The following is a 22,209-nucleotide window of genomic DNA, read 5'->3' as shown; positions in this document are numbered from 1 at the left end:
ATATCGAGGCGAGACCTCTTCTTGTTCGTTCCGTCACAACTAGCCAGAACCTCTACGGTGCACACGCAGTTGTTTTCTACTTGCGAATTCGCTGAATCGCAAGCGGCACAGAAAATGCCTGCGATAGGAGGCTATGTATCTTGTTTCTGTCTATGTGGCCAAGTTGGCCCAGTCCGATAACCTCCTGCCCAGAAGAGTCTTTTCATCCCGAAACCCACCAGTGAGCCGACCGCGTCGTTGACTGCTTGCCGGATCGCGTGCATCTGAGCGGCTGGTCAGCGTGTGCAACGCTGCTGCCACGTCCTCGACAAACCCGCGCAGGGACTCTTCATTTATGCACCCGTCGTCGTACTCGACCCGGAGGACGACACAATCCCCGGCAACTGCCGTAAATTCACACATCATCTTGAACTTGGCCCCAGAGGACCATGCAAAGCAGGGCTCCAGGGTAGGTATGTCCATGCGAAGCTGCTGGATCATCTCTGGCTCATGGAAGCTGACCATGACGTCAAACAGCGGATGATCCGGGTAGTCGGGTATGCAGCGGGCAAGGTCCAGGAGCTGGTGCCAGGGCAGCCCACGCGCAAGTGCGGCCTGGGTTGCCTGCTGCACTTCCCTCAGCAGCGTGTCCACGTTCTCGGGCGCACGGTCGTATTTGATGCGCACCGGCAGTGGCTGCAGGAACAAGCCGACCGTCTCCATCTGCTCGGTGCTGCCGCGGTTGATGTACGGCACACCAATCATGACGTCGACGTGGTCTTTCGGTTCTCCGGGCCTCTGGTTGACAAGACCTAGTGCAACGGCTGCCATGCCGAGGTGCTGCAGGCTCACGAAATGGCTCGATCGACACGCCAGTATCTGGCGGCTGGTGGCCTTATCAAGCTCGTATACGATTGACCGGCCCAGGTAGCTCGTTCTCCTAGGAACGCTGGAGAGAATGCCGCAAGGGGCAGGGACGTCGGAGAGTGTCGACAGCCAGTACTTTTTCGTCTCTTCTGTCAGCTCCACGCCACATAGCTGCTGAGCCGGATAGGCTGCGCCTGCAGATGGCACGGGTAGCTCTGCGCCGGTGTAAAGGACCGAAGCCTCTCGTAAAACCGTGGCCAACGCCGTATAGTCGGCGGCGATGTGGCTCATGACCACGAGCAGCGTGTCGTCCGCGAGCACCACACGCACGGGGTGTTCTTGATGCGGCTGGAAGGGACGGTTGAGCTCCAACCAGACGTCTACGGTGCGCAATCGCTGGACGCGGGGGTAGTGACGTGTCAGGATGCGTCGGTACTCGGGTCTCCTCGGCGCCCGGCTCGATATATACGTGCCCCGGAGGACCGGGTGCCTCTGGAGGACGCCGTTCAGCGCCCTTTCCAGCCGATCGACGTCGACTCGGTCTGGCTCGAAGCGGTGCAGCGAGGACACGTTGAAACACGACGTGCCGCTCGATACGCGATACTTTTCCAACCAGTCCGCCTCGATGGGCGTAACACTTTCGGGTACAGGTGGCGTCTCGGTCGTCGCTGACGCAAGCGAGAGTCCTGCGCGCGACTGGTCAATGGCGCCAGCGAGCGCCTTGATGGAAGGGTTCGAGATGACTGTGCGCAATGAAACTGGGATTCCTAGCGTCTTGGCCAGGTGGCGAGCCAATTTGATCTGCTCCATCGAGTGACCGCCCAGCTCTCCGAGGCTCTGGTTCCTGTCTATGGGCCACCGCGCCGCGGGCCTCTGCAGTACGGCACAGAAGGCCGCTGCAACGACTTCTTCCATCCCGGCCGCCGGGGCAGAAGGGGCCACGGCTGCGTCTGCGCCGATTTCGACTTGTGCGATGGCCTTGTAGTCGATCTTGCCAGCCGGCGTGGTTGGAATGGCATCCACCGCCACGATGTGGCCGGGAAGCAAATACCGTGGAAAGGTGGCCTCGAGGCGGGACCTCATGGCCGCTATGTCGAGACCGCCCGGCTGCACCATGACCAGCAGCTCATCCACTAGTCCCTTGCGCACGGCGACGGCGACGGCGTTGGCCTCGGGCACAGTCTCTGCGATGCGGATCTCGAGGTCGTTGAGTTCGACCCGATAGCCGCGCAGCTTCACCTGGCGATCCCTCCTCCCGACGCAGACGAGGTCGCCGTGCTCGTCCCAGTAGCCCATGTCGCCGGTGTCGTAGCTCATCTCTCCGTTGTCCATCACCTGGTCGGGTCTGAAGACGGCCCCGGTCTGCTCCGGCATGCCGTGGTAGCCTCGAGAGACTTGCACGCCGGCCAGATGGATGCGTCCCACCATGCCTGGCTGAGAGAGCCCGCCGCTCGAGTTGAGCACGTAGACGCGCGTTGATGGGTTTGGCCGGCCTATGTTGACGTCTTGTCCGCTGCGGAGCCTCTTTATGGTGGCGCCACATGTCGCCTCGGTGGGTCCGTACATGTTGTAAACGTCTTTGCATGCCGACCACGCATCCGCCACGGCCTGCGGAACGGGCTCCCCGACGAGGTAAACCTGCAGAAAGCAACGTAGTCAGAAACCAGAGTGTCTCGGGAGCATGCGCGGGTGTTTGTCATCTGACCGTTTGCAATCCCGGAAAGTCGGCCGGCTGCAGCGCCCGAGCGATGGATGGTGTGAAGACCGCCGAGTCGACCTTGCCAAGGACGCTCAGAACATCCCGGGAGCAGGCAGGCAACACAAGAGTCGCGCCGTACGTGAGGGCCGAGAAGATCTCATGGATGCTTCCGTCAAAGGCAACCGACATGATTTGGGACACGCGCACTCCCGGTTTCGCCCCGAGCCGGACGGTCGGGTCCCGTTGGAAGGCCACGAGACCGGCATGCGTGCAGACGACGGGCTTGGGCACGCCCGTGGAGCCAGATGTGAAGCAGATGTAGGCCGGCCAGTGGGGGCGGGGCGTGCGAGGGACCGGCGTCGTCGTGGAGGCGTCGGCTTGAGCGCAGCCCGGGACGGACTCTACCGAAAACGCCAGTCGCACATGGCGGGGCCTCCATTCGTCCAGCTGCTCGGTCGTGGCGGTGATGAAGGCCGTCGCGGACACGGCCTCGGCCATGCTTTCGCGCCAGGCTGCCGTCAGCTGGGGGTCAAGGGAGCAGTATGTGCAGCCGGCCTTCAAAATACCCCAGATGGCGCAGATCCACTCGAGAGACCTGTCCGAGTGCACACACACCACATCGCCCTCGGTGACAACAGGGGCCAGCACGTCGCAGATTGCGGTCGATCTGGTCTGCAACTCTGCATACGTCATGGTTCGGTCGCCCTTCTCGAGAGCCGTGCGTTGACTGTTGGCCTCGGCCGCCGCTTCAAACAGCGTTACCAGGTCGTCCTTGACAGACGCTCTTGTGGTGAGTCCCGTGATGCAATTGCCCCACCGCATCAGCTGGGAGTAGGATTGACAGGAAAGCAGGCCCTGCATGGCGTCGTCAACCTTGCCGTCCACGGTCAGCATCATGTCTAGGGCGCGCTCGTAGCAATCTGCAACGAGTCGCGCATCCCGGGAACCGTACCGGCTGGAGTGGAAGTCGATGGTGACCCGCGAGGCATCCTTGACCGTTACGCTGATAGGAACCCGGGACTGCTGGCAGCTCGAGTGGCTGACGGGCATGGCCTGGTACGTATTCGCCGCCGGGTGGCTCCCATCCACCGCCTCTGGCAGCTGCAACTGCACCGACAGGGCCGACTCGTAGTCACGACGGAAGCCATTCTCGGTTGACGTCCATGCGAGGGCCTCCAGGTTGACAGTGTCGACAAACAGACCCCACACAAAATCTCGGAGAGGCGCGTCCCGGCAGACGGCGACGTGTAGAGGGAGGACGTTGATCAGTGGGCCAATGGCGTCCAACGAATCCGGGACACCCAGCCCTCGGCCGCTCAAGACGGAGCCGAACACGACGCTGTCGCTGTCGGCGTACGTGACTACTACAAGCGCCCAGCCGGCGTAGAAGATGGCAGCAGGTGTGACGCCGAGCCCTCTGGCCCTCACTTGGATGGCTTCGGCATTCACGGAGAAGTCATGTCTTTTGACCTCTGCCTCGAACTGAAGAGTTCTAGCCGGAGTCGGAAGCGCCATGTGACCCTTGGCATCGGGGTGCTTCACCATCGTTTGGGCCCAGAACTTGTCTCCCTCCGCTTTGTGGTCTTGCTGGTGGTGCCGGAGCAGCAGGGCCCAGTCCCAAAAAGAAGTCCCTGGCTTCGTCTGCATGCCGTTGGCCCGAGCTCTGACCTTGGAAACAAGCGCCTCCAGCGAAGAGGCGTCGATCAAAGCATGATGGACCTTGAACGTAATTTCCATGAGCTCCTCCATGCCGTCGTCGGTCGTCTTCCCGGCCCTGCACATTTCGAGCGACCACCCTGGCCACTCGCTGTCGAGACCTGTCGATCCGTCGAGGGTTAAGCCAGCGACGTCTGCATCGGCTGCCCTGCCCTGCTTGGAAAATAGAGGGCCGAGACAGCACCGCTTGAAGATAGCCTCGTCGTTCAAGACCTGTATCCATGCCTTTCGATATGTCTCGGCGCTCTTGGGGTGGTGTAATTCGCTGTACGTGATGATATTGGAGCCGCAGTGTGTGATGGTCTCGTGGACGAGAGATAGCTGCAGCTCTGTGAGGAGGTCGTAAACTTGGTTTCTATGGCTGCCGTCAGTCGCCTGCCCTGCCCGCAGATGTGCTTCTCCCAGGCTCTGCAAGCTGCCAGCCCACTGTGATGCTGAGACTGGGGAGGAGGATGCCGCCGAGGACGAGGACGCGCGCCCAGACGAGTCGGTGTCAGGGTGCGAGTTGTTAGATGACGAGACCCAGGAGGTGGCTTGGTCCAGGGGTGGCCGTGTGCATGCTCCGTCTCGAAATACGTCTCCGATCGTGGGGCTGGTCAGGAGGTCCTCGCGAGTAATGTTGTAACCATGCTCTCGGAGCATAGACTGCAGCAGGATGGCCCTGAGCGAGTCTCCGCCGTTGACGACGAAGCTTTTCTGCAAGTCCACGTCGTCGAGCGGCTTCCCCAAGACCAGGGCTGCACAGCTGAGCATATCTATGCATATCACTCCATCGTGGCCAGCGGCGTCCATTGAGGGCAACACTGAGCGCATATCGCTACGGAACGTCTGTGCCAACACTCTGAAGCTGTACGGTCAGGATTACGTGACGAGGAGCTGAAGCGCATTCTGGAAAGGCCGTTCGGTACTATATTTCATCAAGTGCAGAGCATCAAGGTGTACTGTAATTGCTGTACAGTACAGTTGGCAGTAGCTGAATGACCTTGCTTGGCCAGTGGGGCGCTTCAGTATGCCGAACGGTGGCCGAGCTGTGGCTCAGCTCGAATGGCGCCCCTAGGCAGCCCGACTTGCCCGTGCTACTTGAGTGGTTTCCGGCCGTCAAGGAGTGAGACCAGAAAGTCATTGTTGGGATGTAAAGGGGTGTCAGACGACTGCAAAGCAATCGGGCCGCTGGAGGGTGGTCAGTCAGGTTTAGGGGCTACAACTCGAGTCCGCTTAAGCTGCGTGCAGTTTCAACAAGTAAGCGACGGGAATTTTGAGCTGCGTGAAGCATGATCCCCAAGATCTTTCTTAGGCACGGTATGAAATACTCGAGTTTCAAGAGCTTAATTACTAGATACGACACGTTTCCTCTGGGCTCGACGCCTATTACCAGCCTCGGTGAGGATCAGTCTCTGTTCTTTGGTCCACACCTCGGGTTCCCCGTCAAACAACATGGCAGCCTCGTCCGACGCGTCCATCTCTTTAGCCGTCTCCTCGGCCCTCTTAAGCACACGTATCAGGTTAAGCCCCAAGACGCCAGCCAGGTCCCGCTCGCCCACGCCCCGCCGGATGAGCTCTGCCACGAGCTGGGGGTACTGCGAGACGTCGTCCATGCCCTCTGGGCCCTCGAGCATGCCGTCAAAGTCCGAGCCGATCCCGACGTGGGCGTAGCCGATTCTGCGCCCGGCGTGCTCGACGTGATCTGCAATCTGCGCCAGGGTCGGCTTGGACCCGTCGCCGGGGTCGACGAGCGAGGGCAAGAAGCAGATCATGATGATTCCGCCGTTTTCTGCCAGCTTGTCGAGGGCGTCGTCCGTCACGTTCCTCGGATGGTTGCAGAGCGAGAAGCTGAATGTCGTGGCAGTTATTTTAGACGGCGGTTCTCCATTTCAGTGACAGCAATCGGTCCACACGTGGCTCTCGGGTGCTAGGACTAACCACGATGAATGCGAGAACAGCACGGGGGCTTTGGACAATGCCAAGACATCGAGCTGGGTCTGGTGACTTGTGTGTGATAGGTCGATCATCCTGGGTGGGAACACACACTGTTAGTCAATCTCCTGGCCAAGAGCGTCGTGCTGCCCAACACGGAGAATTACACCCACATTCCGATCCTATTCATCTCGGCCACCATCTCGCGACCCTGAGCCGAGAGACCTCGGTCTGTTGAGTCTTTGGAGTTCTGTTGCACGCATCATAATCAGAAAGGTCCACCTCCTTGTGCGCGAGGCTCTTCGGAGACCAGCGACTGGTCCAGGCACGCACCGACGAATCACAGTACAGATTGCTCCTGTCATGGCACAGGGTGGCATAGCGGACGCCCAAGCGGTGATACATGCGGAGGACGCTGGCGCTGTTGGCTATCTGGTGCAGGCCTTCGATCCCGAGCAGGCTGGCTATGCGGCCGGACCGGAAGACGGGCAGGATGTCGTCGGCCGTGTCCACAAACCCAAACGTTGCGGGATGCCGCTCGAACAGGGCGTGGAGCACGTCGATCTGCTGCAGCGTGGTCCTCAGCGTCTCCAGCTGTGGCTCCCCGGCGCCGAGCCCGCCCTGGTCCGGCACAAAGGCGCTCCAGAACTGGCATCCCACCTGGCCCTCCCTCAGACGCCTCACGTCGGTCTGGCCGATGGGCATGTCCTGGATGGTGTCGTTGCTGAGGTGGTCAAGTCGGTTGCGGAGCCACCCCCGGAGCATCCATGCAAAGTCATTGTGGCCGTCTTCGTGCGCGGTAGGGTGGAGTGTGCCATGTCAGTGAGACGGCGCAGACGCAGGAACAAGGATCCAAGGGGTCAAAAGGAACGAGAGGGTTGGGATCCCTGAGTACTCACCGACCAGAGGCACCTTGCGCATAAGCTCCCGGGCTGCGGTGGCAGCATGGTCAAACTGGTCAGCCTGGGAATCGCAGCCTCCCATGGTCGTACGGCTCGCCTGCATGGTTCGTTTCGGTTCACCTGCGGGCGGTACGATAAGTTGAACGCGCTCTGCAAAAGACAAAACAGACACGACTCGACCTGGATGTACAACAATATGGAGGGGTTGTAGTGGTAGGGGTAGTAGGACTGAAGTGCAGATGCAACAGAATGTTCCGTCTCATAGTAATATTACTGGCGGAGCAACTATCTAGCCTAGATGCTCGCGAGATGCACCGGACAAAAGCAAATTACCCCAGCCCCCGCCTCATCATACTGCTCCGCCGTCGCACTTAAAGACCCGCCGGTGGATGGCATCATGGTACAGCCACATGGACCTGAACAGCACATTGACGACGGCCGCGGTCCAAATTGGCGACGAGAACGAGGACGGAGCCCGAGCAGCCTTGGCGCGATTCATGACAAACGTCAAGATCGGGATCCAGAAGGCGAGAAACGCGCGGATGGCGAGCAGCTCGTGCAGCCAGCCGAGAACCGGCCGCTGGTAGGCCGGCAGGCCGCGCAGATACTCGACGTAGTCGCCCGGCAACCCGCTTTGCTCGGCGCCCCCCACGATCAGATCCTTCAGAGTCGGCAAAATGGGTCAGCTTCTCGATGTGTGGGTGGGGGTCGTTCTGGGGTCCCCCATCAAGCGATAGGCCCATGCTAAGTTTAGGTCTAGTTCTAAGTTCTAGAACTAGTTCTAGTTCTAGGATACGCACCATATAGCGCCGGCTGGGCAGCCGCGGGGGGTCAAAGGGGTTCTTGGCCACGAGAGTCGCCACAGAGAGCCTGCCGCCATCAAAGGTTGTGGATGCTGTGTGTGAGGCTGGAGGGAGCGAAACACTGTCGGCCTCCAGCTCGACGTCCCGGTAACCGGTGCCGGCGCCCTCGGTCACCCTGAGTAGTTGGTAGTCGGATGCCGAGATGAGATAGGCGACTCCGTGGACGGCCGGCGTGTCGCATCCGGCCGGCTTCTCTCGGATTCCTGCCATGGCGGGCTCCGAGTAGGGGACCCCGAAGACGTCAAAAATCAGCATGTGGGAGCTCACCCGGACGCAGCGGGCATCCAGCGGCGTTATCCCGCGGCGGGCCATAACGGACGGGCTCAGGTTGGAGCCATAAGCAAAGTACCAGACCGGGGCTTGGCCGTCCATTATGTTGTGTTTTGAGGCGAGGTGAGGTGAGGTGAGTTTGAGCGAGACAAGAGTTCGTAGGCGTGAAACAAACGGTATGCCTGCCTGTCTTGGAAGAGATATCTGCAAAGTGTCCCCAAGAACCAAGGTCGGCTGGCCCACCCATGTTTTGTACAGAGCCGGATTGGCGCTGCAGGCCTTGATACTTGGCCGTGCCGGCCCCATTGATACGGGCACGGGCCGATGCCAGTCACCGCAAAGCCATTGTCAAATTACTTTAATACCTTGATGCTCCGGAGAGCTTAGTGCGCCACAGCCGTTGCTTCGTGCGCTGCATACCTGCATACTTGATACTGATGTATAGAACTACTGGGCTTCAACAGCTAACCACCTTGGCCATTCAGTCTCTCACCCCCGAATATGCCTTGATTGTGACTGGCTGATAAGAAGTTCAGCGGGCGATAGACTTGAACTCAATGTACTACGCCCGGACAGCTCTTTACTGCTGTCCCCTTCTGTCCTCCGTGCTTTATACCAATACTCGGCATCGACTGCGAGCAAGCCGTGAACTACCCCACATCCAACGCGATGGGCAGCCTCTCGACCCGCGTTATCAGCGACAGGCACCACTGCCCCATCAACTTGCGGAACGTGTCGTTGGGGTGGGCGTGGAACGTCGTGGCCAGCATGCGCACGACGTCCCGGTAGCTCTGCAGCTCGCGCGCCAGGATGCGCCGGGCCACGACGGCCTGCTCCAGCGGATCGATCTCGAACACGCCAAAGTGCAGGCTCGGCATGCGCGCCTCGGCGGGTGGCGACTGAGGCGACGAGGCTGAATTTCCGCTGCCACCTCCGCTGCTGCTGCTGCTGCTGCTACGGGGATCCAGCCCCGACCTCTCGACCACGTCCTCGAACAGCGTTAGCATGGTGTCGAGACACGTGGCGATCACGGCCAGCGAGCACCGGCAGATGTGGCTCGGGCTGGAGGAGCCCTCGCGGCCGGCCTTGCGAGAGCCGCCCCCGTCGCGCCGGGCGCCCGTGATCTCGGCGATCTCGGCCAGGCACGTCTTGTTCATCTTCATTATCTCGTCCAGCGTGCTGAGCCGCGACTGTAGCTGGCCCTCGAGCGTGCTGGCCTTGCGACACAGCGACATGATCTGGCCCAGGCGCCTGCGGCCGTCGTCATCGGCCACGCTGCTGTTGTTGGTGGCGGCGGTGTTGTTGCTATTGCTGTGAGTGTCAGTATGATGATGATGATGATGATGATGATGTTGGTGGTGGGCCGAGATGCTTGGCGGTGTTGCTGTAGAGGTCGTTGCTGGCCTCGTGTGGGTGGAGTTGGCTCGTGCTCGTAGGCTGCCGGCATGCTGGGCACCGCTCATGCGGCCTCCAGCGGTCTGCTGTGCGACGCGGTACGAGTCATCGGGAAAGAGGAGGCTCGAGGCGCCACCGTCACCGGGCCCAGGGGCTTCCCACCAGTTCTCTGCCGGGCCGGTGGAGAAGTCGAGCTGCGGCTGGTCGGCCGCGGTGGTGGAGTAGTCGTCAAGCGAGAGAGAGGTGCTGTAGCGGGGGGTGGCCAGGAACTGGGTGCTCGCGGGGTCTATACCGATCTCGGGCAGCGGAGTTCCGAGAGGGTCGCTCATGGCGGACGCGGCGGGGGAGCAGAGCAGGTCCGAGTCGCCGTCCCGGGACTGGTCTGCTGCTCCTTGGTCGACGGCCGAGATTGAGACCTTGCGGCGGTGCAGATCGAAATTGAGGCCGCCACATGAGTCGGGAGCCTGCCGCTTCCTCGAGGTCCGGCCGACCATGGAGACCTTGTAGACGCACTTGAGGTGGTTTTGCATGCATCGCGCGCAGCCGTTCTTGTCGCTGTTGCATCGGACCTACATCCATCATGCCAGGCAGGCAGGCTGGTCAACAAGGAAGGTAGGCAAATGCAATGCAATGCCCATTGTCCCATGGTTTTCGAGGGGTACGGGGTACCTGGATCATCCTACCTTTGAGGCGTGACACTCAGTGCACGCGGTCCGCATGCGAGGCGGCTTAGAGTTGCTCTGGAACATGTGGCAGTGTCTGGACCACGCGCATTCCAGACAGGCTGTTAGGGCTGTTTGCTCCTGATTCGCTTCAGGGCCTTGGTTATCTTCAGGATCCCTTTGCTACCCATCCCCGATGCGATGAGATCCGACGCAGCTCGTGGAAATGGTACAATTGGGTTAATATATGGCATCACCGCGGATGGAGCCTTGGAATCTTAGAGGGTGTTTTTTTTTTCTTTGGCATCGCCTCCCGACCTGGACATGTACAACCCCTCCTCCCATCCTCCTCTGCTTCTTCCCACCATCCCTAGCGATTTCCCGTCCATGGCACTTTTGGGATTTTGTGTCAGGCAGCAGCAGATCCCTCGCCGGCGGCGTGGTACGCTCGCTAACAACATAACCTACGGATCATTTGCCAACTTCATGTCAGGATTCCACGCCGCGAACGAGCGCGTTCCAGTGCAGGCTATTTTGAAGGTTGCAAGGGTAAATCTTGGCAGGACGGCAAGGGATGAGCTCGCAACCGTCCAGCTTGGACTTTGATACGCCGTTCCAGTGGCAGCCATCAGCCATACTTTACCACAAAGGCACATCCGGGGAAACCAGCCGTGTCTCGTTTGGGGGCAATATAACCAACACCAATCGCCCCCCGCCCCCAACCAGCGGGTCGTTTTGTCCAGATATGTATTGTACTTCTTATTTGCGTGTGGTTGGTTGCACACCCTGATATGTGCGTAGGCCAATGTGCCTGCAGCCAGGACCCTGGTCATCCCCCTGTGTTGTTAATTAGCTGCATCAGATAAGGTAGGTTAATAGAGACCAAAAGGACCATCAGCCCGCGTGATGTAGCCCTTCTATTTTATGTAATAGGGCGTGATCTTTTCGTTGTTACTTCGTTATTTTTGCTTCCCAATTGGGAGTTGTTGCACAAAAAACATCGGCAAAAACGAAAGCTCCCGTCAATGACTAATGCCAGTGAGTTCGGTAAATATAGCCTGCAACAGGAGCTCCTTTATCCCCGTTGAGGTTAAGCATACAAAACGGCATTCTGGCTGTAGTCGCCAAGAAAACAAGGTTTTACGTACCTAACGTTGACGCCAACTCCCGCCGAAAACAAAAAAAAAAAAAAAAAAAAAACCGCCCATCTTACTACAACCACCTGAAGCCTGGCAAACGGAACCTTTGCAAGTCTTGGTTCGACTAGGCGGCCTATTCGAGCTGAGGTCCTGGCCTTTGTACTCTTTTTGGGCGCGGGGTTTAATAAAAATCAGCAACGACAAGAAAAGATCACACCCTTACTTCGTATATGCCCATGCTCATGTACAGTACTTGCTGTGCCTCTATCAAACCCCGCACATATCCCCCTCAAACTTCCTCTCATACGATGTTATGCTACGGCCGCTGTCTTACCTGCCTAAGTACCCACCTACCTGTTTATAAGCTGCCATTGTACAAATATCTTCCTATTTGGGCATCAACTGGCTTAGAGGTCGATCCCTCCACGCCCCAGAGGATCCTCGATTATGCATGCGGCAAAACGGTACCGAAGCTCGTGAGCATCAAGTTCTCTCGGGTCTCAATCTTCTCCGAGCTGTCTCCGGCCGCACAGGCACGCCCTTGTGGCATCTTGAAGAGCGAGGCGCACCGTGACGTAGCCGGGAGTCAGGCTTGTCGTCGCCGAAAAGGCTGCGTGTTCTGGCATTCTGACAACGTGCCGCTCAGGGCACCTGCATTATGAGAGGCTCATCGGCCTCAGGAAAGTGACCGAATCGGTCCATGGCATGATGCCGGCGTGTAGAGCGGGCCGAAGCACTGGCAGCCGGGATACATACATATCAAGACTAGTAACACGTCTTTTGCAATCCTTTATCAAAAGGCATCAAAAAGGCCCCTGTCAAATCTACGGCATGTCGAGCCGATGGATGCCCAGGGCCAGTTGTACTGGGCTGTGGTTACGAAAGTATGAGCTTTTCAATTACAGCGGCACCTCAGCGAGTCTTCGCAGGGTTTGAGCGGCCTGTGCTCATGAAAACCCGGGGCTGTAATGCTGAAAGGGATTTGCCAGAGGGCGGCCTGGAAGATGCAGAAAGTCAGTGACACGAGTACCAGATAGGTACCAAAGTACCTTTTGAGGCATCTCAGTGCATCTTGATTACATCGCATCAAGTGTCCATGCCCACCACGACGAGACCGATGCCCATTTATGCATCCATGTCGCACAGATTAGACATCAAGTACACCTACCTACCTCTGCGCCGTTTTGATCTTCGAGGTTGGCAGCTTGGTGGCGCCATCGTCGACGGGCTTTATCTTAGGCCACGCTATTGCCGATGCGGGCTCGGCCGGAGTGTTTTTTTTTTTTTTTTTTTTTTTTTTTTCGGCGACAGTGTGATTGTGGCGTACACGCTCCATGGCGTCAGAGACAGTTGGGTATTTGCTTGATTGGCGGCATTTGGGTTATGGTATGTGTTGCCGGGCCATTCCTGAGAGGCGCATTTACTGACAGAATAACATGGCGCTGGTGCTTCTACATCAATTCAAGTCTTCCCGCTCCGGGAGCCTCGCTGTGCCGATATTGATGGGAGGCTGACGGATATCAATTCTTCCTCTATCTCGCAGTTTGCCCATCGGAGGCCTGGCCATGGTCTTCGTCTCCATTCTCTTCAAGGTCAATCAGGCAGAGGAGGATAAAGACCTCCGATTCTGATATCAAACTGCTGCCACCGCTGCTTTCGAGCGCGTTGATGTCGATGCTCGCCGCCGGCATTATTACGGCATCTGACCGCTACCATCCTGCCGTCCTATAGTCAATGATCATGTTCACGGTCAGCTGCGGATTTATCACCACTCTCGACCAAAACTCGGGCACAAAGCCAGATCCGCAGTAGCTTTTAGCAAAAGGTCCAAATAATGAGCGAGTAAACAATTTTACGTTAGCTCCAGAGACAGGAAATTGCGACTACAGGGCTATTCATAGGCGTACTAAGTGATGCCGCATCACGTGTCCGGTGGAAGGCGAAGACAAGTGGATCGACGGCATGCTCAGGCATCGAAGACTGTTTGTTGCTTTTGTGTTGTGACCCCATCGATGCTCAGTTGCAGCCTGCCGGTCACAAACGATGCGAGATGCTAGCGGACAGGCAATGAGATATAGGTAGGTATGTAAGGTACGTAGGTAGGTAGGTACTTCGTAGTAAAAGATGCAGGATTTGGAAAGATGGCAGTAGGCTGGAATTCGAATTAGCCGCTGCGCGAACTCAAATCAGACCAGGGTCGCTTGCTCTACACATGGATGTCACAACGAGCTCCAGCGCTCCAATCAGGTGGGCTACAACGATGCACCCCGCAATAAGTTCTCGACGCGTTCTTATCGATAAAGATTTTTCGCTGCTGGGACCAAAAATTTCCAAGCGGCACCAGTGGAAGTTGCTGCAATCGATCACCGACATGTTAAACTACCTGCCCTAATTGCCTTGTAACTTGCTAGACGTGCGCAGGTCTTGAGCGGACAACCTACTTGTATCGAAAACAAGAGGATCAAACGCCAGTCCCTCAAGATGCCCGTCTCAAAGTCGGGGCGCATCGTCAAGGCCCGCCGAGGCACCAAAGAGACGGCCCATCAAAAACAGCACCGATGGGAGTCCTTCACCACCAAGATCTCCAAATTACACTCGTTAGATCCCCTCCGTAAGGTCCGAAGGCACGACCTCGAATCCGAAGATCTATCCGCTACCACCTCCTACCTCCGAAACGGCCTCGAAAAATGGACAGACCTCAACCTCTCCAAGCCGTTCATCTCCTTCAAGAGGGAGCTGCTACCGTTATGCGACAGCCTCCCCCAAATCCTCCACTTTGAGGAGAAGATCATGGGGCTTCTGGTACAATACATAAGCCTGCACGAGAAGGAAGCTCTGGAGCCGCTGCTGGATCTTCTTACCGCTTTTGCGCACGATCTGGGCGTTCGATTCGAGAAGCACTACCCCAAGGCTCTAGAGCTGATCATCGGCCTTGCAAACCGCCCACAAGATGCCGAGGTCGTCGAGTGGACGTTTGCTTCTCTGGCATTTCTGTTCAAGTACCTTGCTAGGCTACTTGTTCCAGACCTGAGACCAACATACCGAGCCATGGCACCTCTTTTGGGAAGAACGAGGCAACCACAGTACATCGCCAGGTTTGCCGCTGAGGCGTTGAGTTTCCTAGTCAAGAAGGCCGCAGCTCCTTCCCACCGCGATACATCTCTCAAATCATTGATTGAGTGCGCTAGGGATGATCTGCTAGCGCAGGCTGGCGAGAAGCACTTTGAGCTATACTTCCACGGCATCATGACCATGTTTGCCGAGGCTCTGAAGAGCTCAGGGCACACGCTTTATTCCAATGCCCCTGATATATACACACGTCTTGTGGATTGTGTGCCGGACCAAGAGTTCAGGCCACCATCTGAGGACGCTTTCTTTGCCGAACATAACACCATATGGTCAGACGTTTGCTGTAGCGTTCTCATTAGCGCCATACATTACTCGACCCCCGAGACATTCACCCCGTTGGAGAACGCAATCATTGCCAGTACTCAGGAGGCTGTGGCCACCGAGGATGTTCAAGGCCACCCATGGTCGCTGTCACTACGCATCCGCATTTTCGGAACCATGGCCGGCGTTCGTCGCGGCACCAGGCTCACAAACTGGACAGGCTTGATCCAGGGGCTTTCCAGTGCAATGCAGGCCCTCTCCAAGACACCAACCAAACTTCCCCAAGGAGCTTTGCCACTGATATGGGAGCATATCGTGGTCAATATTGCCATTGTGTGGAATCAGTCACCTATGGACGCTCTTATATCGTCCCTACAGACTATGACGGCAATCATGACACGAGAGCCATTCATGAGGTCTTTCATCCCCTTCTGTAGCTACTTTTCGAGCCTCAATCCCGAGAGATTTCGCAGTATATTTCAAGATTACCTTCAAAAGTGAGTCAACCCCTTTCCGACGGCAATGTCTAGTCCAAATTCAGTTTTAAGTCAGCTGACCGGCTATTTCGCTTAGATTCATCAACAAACATTGGTCAATCGACAACAATGAGGAGATGCTATGCGTCTTGATTCCCAAGATGGTCGAGTCTGGTGCTCTCCAGCCCGGCGGAGGAAGTGAAAGTCTTCATTTGCCAGAGTCATGGCAGGGTCAGATTGTCAGCAAGTTCGAACGGCTAGAGATAACACCTTTCCCCGAAAGAGGGGCTTACGACAAAGATCCCAAGACGTGGAGGGACAAGTGCCTGCCCAAGTACTCTGCTTTATTGAAGGTCCTGGAATCGACAGGCGTACATGCTTCCACGAGCGCAAGGATAGCAGAATTGCTACTCAGGAAGCTCAAGCTAGCGCTCCGGCCATCCACATCAGTACCTACAGATGAAGCACATTTCATCGTCACCTCCGGCTTCCGGGCATACCTCCGCATGGCGCGAGATGTTGACCCAAGTCTCAAACCACTTCTGCGAGCAGCTGCGCCAAGATTCTGCCGCTTGACCAAGTTTTTGGAGAGCATTCTGGCGTATGAGGAGGCACTCGCCGCAAAAGGGCTTGAAGATGGAAGTTCCAGTGGTAGCGAAAGTCCTCAAACGGAGGAAGACCCCTACACAAAGTCACTAATCCAAAACCTATCGACAAACAGCCATGATCTTCGCCTTGTCTCTTTGAAACTCTTGCACCAGCTACCGTCTGCACCAAAGGACTCCTCTTCGCCACTAGCGATTATGCTTCAAGTTGAAGAGACACCTTTAGATCTTGCAAACATGAGGACAATATCTGTATATCTACGCAAGCTCGGCAAGATATATGGAAGCGTAGATCAAAGCTCCTGGTTGCGGAAGGCAGTGCCCACATTCATGTTTGGTATGATAACGGTGCGCCTCACGCCTGTATGGGACGATGCTGTGGAGGCCCTAAAAGACATCACGGAATCCAAGGACGGTGAGGAGATGGTGGCATCACTTGCATTTGAGTGGCTTGAGGTTCCCTCACAACGATGGAGCGGTCCCCCGAAACCTACAATTCAATCAAACCACCGTCGGTCGACCGATTTCGAGTGTACGAACCTTGCCAGTCTTCACGAGACTTCTGAAATGACAAAGAAGGTCGTGGACGAGATCTTCGACGTCATGCTCAGCGAGTTTGAGCAGGCGCAGGCTGTTGTTCCAAACATGTCACAAACAGCTCGGAGTAAATCACTCAAGGTCCTCACGGCAATCCCATCGGTAGCTGAACGAAGATCGCGGAAGCTGGTACCCCATTTGTTCAGCTGGAATAATGCGGGCAAGGCGGAAACCGACGAGTCAGAAGAGGAGAAAAAAGTGAATGCCGACGAAACATGGAACCTGGCCGACCGCAAAGCACTGATAGGTGTTTTTGCACTCTTCCACAACTCCAAGGTACTCTACCAGCATGAGCAGGTCTACAAAGTGATGCTTGATCTCATGTCAAATGGCGATCTCGACGTACAAAAGCTGGCGCTCAAGGCCATCCTTGCCTGGAAGCAAGATGGAGTGAAGCGCTATCAGGAAAACTTGGAGGCGTTGCTTGAGGAGTCAAGAATGCGAAACGAGCTCACCCTTCTGTTCCAGGGTGACAAGAAGATTCGTGATGAGGACAGGCCAGAGCTTATGCCAGTCCTCCTTAGGCTTCTTTACGGAAGAGCAATCTCGAAGAAAGGAGCTGCTAGTGGTCGGGCCGGTGTTCAAGGGACCCGCAACGCCATCATTCGCAGCCTCGATGTTGAGGACATTGGCCACTTCTTGGAGATCGCCTTGGGACCCATCCATGATGTGCAGGTACTTGACGGCACCGGTGTTGACCAAAAGATTATCTCTAGCAGCCTGGTTCCAGCGCGCAAGCAAGTTGGTTTACTGAGAATGTTGGACACAATCATTACCGAGCTCGGCTCCAACGCCACATTATACATGGGTCCGCTGGTGAACGCAGTGCTCTACTGTCTGATACCAGCGTGCCGCCGCCTGCGCACTGACAAGGACAAGAAACGACAAGACGCTGAGGAGGACGAGGAGGATCACGAGAGCTCTGATGAAGACGATGAAGAAGTCAACTCAAGCGAAACATCTTTACTTAGAGCAGCACGCACTGCAGCCCTGAAGTGCCTTTGTGCCCTTCTCGTTAATGCTGCGGGATTTGACTGGACTCCGTATCTTCCTGTTATCGCTTCCGAGGTTGTCAGCCCTCAGCTTGAAACCTTATCTTCTGAGACAACCCAGGGTGTCTCATGGATCCTACGGCTACTAGAAACGTGGTCGCTCATGCCACGTTGTGCACTAGCGCTCTCACACGACCAACGCATCATCCCAACGGTTATCAGCTGTATTTCTGTGGCACATACCAAAGACGAGGTCAAGATTTTTGCTTTGGGGATCGTTCGCAACCTAATCAGGCTTGCCTTGGCACCGCAGGACGAGTCTGAATTCAACGAGCTTATTCTTGAGGAGATTCTGCAGCCAAACCTGGACTTGGTTCTAGGTACCATTGGTAACCTTGTCATCAAGGAAAAGACCAAGAATAGTCAATCCAAGGAGAGCCTGACGGACAAGACGGCTGAAGATTCAAAGGACGATCAAGCAGCAGGGGAAGATGTCGGGGACGCAGGTGACGAGACCACCTTGGTCCTCGCCCCTCTTGGCAGGCATCTCCTTGAGGCGGCCGTCGAAACAGTCGTTGAGTTGGCGCCGTTGGTCGAGAACTCCAAGAATGTTCACAACCTTGTACAAATCTCAACATTCTTGCTCAACCAACCGGCGCGCGCCGTGAACCCCAAGGTCAAGGGTTCTATCCTGCTCATCTTGGAACGTTTCGTTGTGCTGGAAAACTTACAAGATGACGACAAGCTGCGCCATGATTTGTACCAAACTATTTGCTCTCTTTTTAGCTTCTTCAAGGATCGTCAAAACCGCCAAGCCCTATCCAGGCTGATGCTGGTCTTCGCGACGCAGCAACCAGCAATCCAGGAGGTTGCAGATTTGTCATCCCAGCTCAACTCTTTTGTTGAGAATCGTCTGGATGAGCCTGACTATGACCAACGACTGGCTGCGTTCCGAGCCATCTGCAATCCAAGGGATGTGGCTTTCACTGTTGACCAGTGGTTGCCATTGCTTCACAACTTTATACACTACATTCACCACGACGAGGAGCATGCAATCTTGGCACAGAATGCGGCGGATGGCATCTGCAAGTTTATCGAAGCAACCTCGGCCGTTTGGGATGAGCCATCAGTACGCACGCGATACACGGGCATCCTGGATCGAAACCTCCTGCCTGCGATTTATTCGGGAGCTAGAGAAGAATCTGAGGCCGTGCGCAGAGAGTTCCTCCGCGTATTTGGCTTCCTCGCTACTAACTTGTCATGCTGGGAGCCGGTGAAAGATTTGGCGCTCTTGGTGCCAGAGGCGGTCGACGTCGAAATGAACATGGAGGACGAACGCCAAACTAAGAAGCGGGATCAAGACTTTTTCTACAACATTCTCACACCAGCTGTCTCCAGGCAGATTCAGGCTTTGCAGGTCTTGCAAGGCGTGAATGAGCGAGCCGGGCTCAGCAGTAGGAATGTTGGCAAGTTCTTCATTCCTCTGCTTGAACATTTCATCTTTGGTCGTGAGGACGGCAGCGATGATCAAGGACTTGGAGCACAAGCTACAAACACGATTGCAAGCTTAGCTGGCTCTCTTGAATGGTCGCAATACCGCGCTTTGCTCCGCCGATATGTGTCTTACATCAAGTCCAAACCTGACTTGCACAAGCAAGTGGTCCGCCTCTTGGACAAGATTGTTGAGACGCTCGAATTGGCTGCCAACCAGGCCTTCAACACTCCTATGGACATTGACAGCAATGATGCAACGTCGCAGAAGAAGCTAGCATTAGCAAAGAGGCTTCCAAGCCAAGAAAAGTTTACAGAGGAAGTCTCGGGAAGTTTGTTGACAACCTTGCTCGATCATCTTCACGAGAAGGATGAGACCACTGTCAGCTCCCGCGTACCGGTGGGCATCATTGTTGTCAAGCTTTTGAACTTGCTGCCCCAGAGTGCGCGTGACCTCAAGCTACCTGGCGTTCTCACAGATATCTGCCATATCCTTCGCAGCAAAGCCTGGGACTCCAGGGAGATGGCCCGAAAGACGCTTGTCAAGATCGCCGTCATTCTCGGACCATCATGCTTTGGCTTCATTCTCAAGGAGCTTCGCGGCGCTCTCACTCGAGGCTACCAACTGCACGTTCTGTCCTACACGGTGCACTCCTTACTCCTTGCCGTCATCCCCGAGTTTGAGCAGGGAGACCTGGATTACTGTGTCGGTGATATCGTATCGGTTATCATGGACGACACCTTTGGTATTACTGGTCAGGAAAAGGAGGCCGAAGAGTATACCAGCAAGATGAAGGAGATCAAGAGCAGCAAGAGCCAAGACTCGATGGAGTTGATTGCCAAGAACGCTTCCATCAGCCGCCTGATCAATCTTGTGCAGCCACTAAAGGATTTGTTGATGGAGAAGCTCAATATCAAGATGGTCAGGAAAATCGACGAGCTCCTCAGCCGCATCACTGCAGGTCTTTTGCAGAACCCGGCGGCCGAGAGCAGAGACACACTGGTGTTTTGTTATGAGGTCATTCAGGAGGTCATCAACAGTGAGAAGCCCGAGGCCGTGAAAACCCTCGACCCGAAGCTCAAGCGGTACCTCATCCAAAAGGGGGCCAAGAAGAACGACCGCGGCACAACGACCAAGCATACCTACAAGCTCAAGAAGTTTGCATTTGATGTCCTTCGATCTCTTATGAGGAAACACGATAGCCTTCGGACTGCGAGCAACATCAGTGGCTTCATACCCCATCTGGGCAATGCTGTCCGTGACGATGGAGAGGAGGTCAAGATTGCGGCATTCAAGCTCCTCGTTGTGCTCATAAAGGTCCCGTTCAAGAATAACGACTCAAAGCTTCTGTACGACATGGCTCTGAAGGACGCACTGCGGTCGATCAACTCGTCGGTATCTTCCACTACGGAGCTTGCACAGGCTGCTTTGAAGTTGATATCCGTCATTCTCCGGGACAGGCGAGAGGTAGTCGTCAAAGACAAGGACATCGATATGATCATTGGGAGGATCAAGGACGATCTCACCGAGCCGCTCCACCGACACGTCACCTTTAACTTCCTGAGGTCTGTGCTTGACCGCAAGATTGAGACTGCCGCTGTTTATGACACACTCGACTACGTTGGAACTGTCATGATCACCAACGACGACAAGGATACTAGGGATCTCGCCCGGGGTGCCTACTTCCAGTTCCTCCGAGAGTATCCCCAGAAGAAGGCAAGATGGCAGAAGCAGCTCAAGTTCCTCCGGTCAAACCTTGACTATGATCGCGAAGGTGGCCGCCTGTCTGTCATGGAGGTCATTCACCTGCTACTCATCAAGACTGCAGACGATTTCGTACAAGAGATATGTACCTTCTTCTTCCACAAGTTGGTGCTCGTGCTCGCCAACGATGATAGCGAGAAGTGTACACTGGCTGCGGGTGAGCTAGTCAAAGAAATCCTTCGACGGTCGAACAAAACGGCAACTCAAGCCTTCTTGGTGCACATGCGGGACTGGCTGAGCAAAGAGAGCCAACCAGCTGTTGTTGGACTGGGCATTCAGGCTTTCGGATATTACTTCGAGACTAGGGATTTCAGCAGCAAGGACAATAAGGACTTTGGCTCGCTTACTGGCAAGATTTCAGGGGCTCTTGCCGACCTGTTTGACGATACGGATCTTGCTCAGATATCTTTGAAGGTTTTGCAAAAGCTGGTGGACAAGGATCCGTCGAGGGTTTTGGTTCCCAGCCTCACTGAGCTTTGGGAGAGAGTCAAATCTTGTCTCTCACATTCCGACCCTGCGGTAAAGCTTTTGGCTGTGAGGCTCCTGAGCTCATATTTGGGCGATTTTGCCAAGGCCGACGGAATGCATGGCTCCTATGGTCTTGAACTGGAGAAGAACGACATCTTGGAGCTAATCCAGATGAACCTGAAAGTCTTACTATCTGAAGGCGTCAGTGAGCCTCTGGCTGAGGAAGTTTCTCGCATTCTCATGTTCTTGGGCAAGACCATCAAATTTGAGATGGGGACAGACGATGATTCAGAATCTGAATCTGACGACGCGGACGCAGAGACCAAGGCTGGCTCCGAGACGAGCATCTTTGGAAGGCTAGCCGCCATCGTGCGCAGGGAAGCCCGGCCACGATCCGCGGAGCTCATTCCTAAGCTCGCCGCCATGGACGTTATGACTGTTTACTGCTCCCAAGCGCCCTCGGCAACAATGCAGCCACACCTGCGAACAATCCTCCACCCGCTGCGCAACCTCACCGATACGTCCATCCCCGTCCCGTGGTCCCCAGACCCGGACTTTGGCGAAAAATACGAGGCGCTCAAGGGCAAGGCTCACACGGTCATGGAGACGCTCCAGGACAAGTTCGGGACGGCGTCGTACACCAGGGCACTGCTGGACGTTGGGGAGGAGGTCAAGCAGAAGAGGGAGGAGAGAGGCAAGAAGAGAAAGATTGAGGCGGTCACCAACAGAGACAAGTACCACGCGGAGAAGAGAAAGAAGTTTGAGAAGAAGAAGGAGAGGAGAAAGGCCAAGGGGCAGGAGCACAGGGCTTTGAGACAGGCGGTGTAGAGGTTTGCTTTGAGTGTCAGGCATTGGGAAATCGGTGTTTTTGGTGTTTCATTGTTGGGTTGAGTTGGCTTGGTTGAGTGTAAAGGCTTTCGTTGGCGAAAAGAAAAATCCTACATAATTGTCTATTTCTTTGAATACATACTTCATACCCACCTACCTGTTTGCATGCAGGCATGCGTTTCCTGCTCTGG

The 22,209-nt window shown here is 55.9% G+C and overlaps 6 protein-coding genes across 6 annotated transcripts; 1 reads left to right on the top strand and 5 right to left on the bottom strand.

The window, feature by feature from the left end:
* Positions 1 to 150: 150 nt before the first annotated feature.
* MGG_15248 (uncharacterized protein) lies at positions 151 to 5,053 on the bottom strand (the record flags this gene model as incomplete). Its single annotated transcript, XM_003712901.1, has 2 exons — positions 151 to 2,484; positions 2,552 to 5,053. The coding sequence occupies 2 exons, from the start codon at positions 5,051 to 5,053 to the stop codon at positions 151 to 153; spliced, it is 4,836 nt and encodes a 1,611-aa protein (XP_003712949.1).
* A 509-nt stretch (positions 5,054 to 5,562) lies between these two features.
* Positions 5,563 to 7,243, bottom strand: MGG_15247 (dipeptidase 3). The gene is made up of 5 exons (XM_003712900.1): positions 7,075 to 7,243; positions 6,509 to 6,963; positions 6,349 to 6,425; positions 6,182 to 6,271; positions 5,563 to 6,091 (listed from the first exon to the last, which is right to left on the bottom strand). Exons 1-5 carry the CDS (start codon positions 7,178 to 7,180, stop codon positions 5,587 to 5,589), a joined length of 1,233 nt encoding a protein of 410 aa, XP_003712948.1. The 5' UTR covers positions 7,181 to 7,243; the 3' UTR covers positions 5,563 to 5,586.
* Positions 7,244 to 7,302: 59 nt separating this feature from the next.
* Positions 7,303 to 8,449, bottom strand: MGG_15246 (uncharacterized protein). The gene is made up of 2 exons (XM_003712899.1): positions 7,878 to 8,449; positions 7,303 to 7,738 (listed from the first exon to the last, which is right to left on the bottom strand). The coding sequence occupies exons 1-2, from the start codon at positions 8,310 to 8,312 to the stop codon at positions 7,427 to 7,429; spliced, it is 747 nt and encodes a 248-aa protein (XP_003712947.1). The 5' UTR covers positions 8,313 to 8,449; the 3' UTR covers positions 7,303 to 7,426.
* A 411-nt stretch (positions 8,450 to 8,860) lies between these two features.
* MGG_07738 (uncharacterized protein) lies at positions 8,861 to 10,354 on the bottom strand (the record flags this gene model as incomplete). The annotated part of the gene is made up of 2 exons (XM_003712898.1): positions 8,861 to 10,174; positions 10,289 to 10,354. 2 exons carry the CDS (start codon positions 10,352 to 10,354, stop codon positions 8,861 to 8,863), a joined length of 1,380 nt encoding a protein of 459 aa, XP_003712946.1.
* Positions 10,355 to 13,137: 2,783 nt separating this feature from the next.
* Positions 13,138 to 13,520, bottom strand: MGG_16913 (uncharacterized protein; the record flags this gene model as incomplete). The annotated part of the gene is made up of 2 exons (XM_003712897.1): positions 13,138 to 13,218; positions 13,314 to 13,520. Coding segments are annotated over 2 exons (288 nt in total), but the record flags the coding sequence as incomplete, so codon positions are not given.
* A 229-nt stretch (positions 13,521 to 13,749) lies between these two features.
* On the top strand, positions 13,750 to 22,172 carry MGG_07737 (U3 small nucleolar RNA-associated protein 20). The gene is made up of 2 exons (XM_003712896.1): positions 13,750 to 15,293; positions 15,370 to 22,172. Exons 1-2 carry the CDS (start codon positions 13,888 to 13,890, stop codon positions 22,016 to 22,018), a joined length of 8,055 nt encoding a protein of 2,684 aa, XP_003712944.1. The 5' UTR covers positions 13,750 to 13,887; the 3' UTR covers positions 22,019 to 22,172.
* Positions 22,173 to 22,209: the final 37 nt, after the last annotated feature.

Source organism: Pyricularia oryzae, chromosome 3, assembly GCF_000002495.2.
Source record: "Pyricularia oryzae 70-15 chromosome 3, whole genome shotgun sequence".
NCBI lineage: Eukaryota > Fungi > Ascomycota > Sordariomycetes > Magnaporthales > Pyriculariaceae > Pyricularia > Pyricularia oryzae.
The sequence above is the reverse complement of the archived record's forward strand: the minus strand, read 5'-3'. Positions and strand labels throughout refer to the sequence as shown.

Excerpts from the sequence above, each read along its gene's own strand:
- MGG_15247 (XM_003712900.1), bottom strand. The coding sequence starts at position 7,180 with ATGCAGGCGAGCCGTACGACCATGGGAGGCTGCGATTCCCAGGCTGAC. Across the intron at positions 6,426-6,508 it reads ATCTGTACTGTGATTCGTCG|AACTCCAAAGACTCAACAGA; the intron begins GTGCGTGCCTGG and ends TGCGTGCAACAG. Across the intron at positions 6,272-6,348 it reads GAGATGAATAGGATCGGAAT|GATGATCGACCTATCACACA; the intron begins GTGGGTGTAATT and ends GTTCCCACCCAG.
- MGG_15246 (XM_003712899.1), bottom strand. The coding sequence starts at position 8,312 with ATGGACGGCCAAGCCCCGGTCTGGTACTTTGCTTATGGCTCCAACCTG. Across the intron at positions 7,739-7,877 it reads TGCCCAGCCGGCGCTATATG|GATCTGATCGTGGGGGGCGC; the intron begins GTGCGTATCCTA and ends CCGACTCTGAAG.
- MGG_07737 (XM_003712896.1), top strand. The coding sequence starts at position 13,888 with ATGCCCGTCTCAAAGTCGGGGCGCATCGTCAAGGCCCGCCGAGGCACC. Across the intron at positions 15,294-15,369 it reads TTTCAAGATTACCTTCAAAA|ATTCATCAACAAACATTGGT; the intron begins GTGAGTCAACCC and ends TATTTCGCTTAG.